Source organism: Necator americanus, chromosome II, assembly GCF_031761385.1.
Source record: "Necator americanus strain Aroian chromosome II, whole genome shotgun sequence".
NCBI lineage: Eukaryota > Metazoa > Nematoda > Chromadorea > Rhabditida > Ancylostomatidae > Necator > Necator americanus.
This window is the reverse complement of record NC_087372.1, coordinates 5,589,406-5,590,677: the sequence shown is the minus strand read 5'-3', so window position 1 is coordinate 5,590,677 and position 1,272 is coordinate 5,589,406. Positions and strand designations below refer to the sequence as shown.

At 41.4% G+C, this 1,272-nt stretch overlaps 1 protein-coding gene across 1 annotated transcript; it reads left to right on the top strand.

The window, feature by feature from the left end:
* Positions 1–446: 446 nt before the first annotated feature.
* Positions 447–1,272, top strand: RB195_016937 (uncharacterized protein; the record flags this gene model as incomplete). Its single annotated transcript, XM_064183694.1, has 3 exons — positions 447–587; positions 931–1,091; positions 1,155–1,272. The coding sequence occupies 3 exons, from the start codon at positions 447–449 to the stop codon at positions 1,270–1,272; spliced, it is 420 nt and encodes a 139-aa protein (XP_064039575.1).

The following is a 1,272-nucleotide window of genomic DNA, read 5'->3' as shown; positions in this document are numbered from 1 at the left end:
AAAAACTCACAAGCTCACCTCTGACAGTGAGCTTGTCTCTGAAGATCCTTCAGCGCTCAAAGAAAGACCTATCATAAGCTGCGTAGGGGCCCCACAGACAGGATCGCTTTGTTCTTAAACACAGTGTAGGTGCAGCTGCTGAAATTCGTACCTGTGCACCTCACAAGCACCCATATGTTTTGCAACATAACCACTTAAAGAACACACGTTTTGAAAACTCATGTGTAAGAGAGTCTTTCGATGTTACTGCATTGTACACGAACGTCTCCAACTACTTCGCTATGCAGGTTTCTGAGCATTGAACTGAACGCCAGAGCTCAATCAATCCGTATGGTTTTTCTGTGGAGCAGTTGATAGTTGTTCTCAGGAAATGTCTCAAATGCACTGTCTTCAGATTGTAGTGCAACTATTTTGCCCAAATCAAGGCTCTTGCCGTGGGACAACGGATGGCATCAACGCTCACCATTGTTTTCATGGCTAAAATTGAGGCACCGATTTGGGAAATACGACCTCTGCTTTATAGCCGATTAATTGACGACGCTTCAATTGTCTGTTCATCTCAAGCAGAGATGGACAATTGTTTCAAGGTACTAAATCAATAGTCGGAGTATGTAAAGTTCAGTCTTGATAAACCTAAAGTAGAATGGTTACCCTTTCTCAACGCATAAGTGCATATCTCATACAGAACGTACAGAGCAAAATGGTACCGCAAACCTTTAACAACTTAAAAGTAATAAGAATACTATACTCACAAACATGAAATCACTATTGTTCGTGAGTCAAACCTTATTTTCAACAGCGCGCACTACATCATAGTACAATCCTGTGATATAACATTTGAAGAAATAAAAGGCTGTTATAATAGCCATGAAGGGCCAAAAGTTAAGGACTACAAGCATAACTCGCATTAATTTCTGTGCAACCGTTCAGTGCGAATCTCAAGTGTTATCAATCGAAAGTGGACCATCGAATGAAAGTAATGTAGTATATCTGGAGTTTAGTCACGTTCTGATACAGCAACAAAGTCATACGTCTTGCAATGTGCATGAGATTATATTTAATCTACATGGAACACTTGTATACCCTCCCAGGTCAGGAAAAGCCAAGCGATTACTTTGGAAAATTTGATCTAGCTGATCTTCAACCACTCCTAGAAGCTCTCAAAGGAAACTGGAAGTGAGCGCTTCGAACGCTGGGTACCTTGGCAATAACAATTGGGATCAGTTATTCGCTGGGTCCCCGCCATCGCTTTACTACTGGCCAAAACTGTAA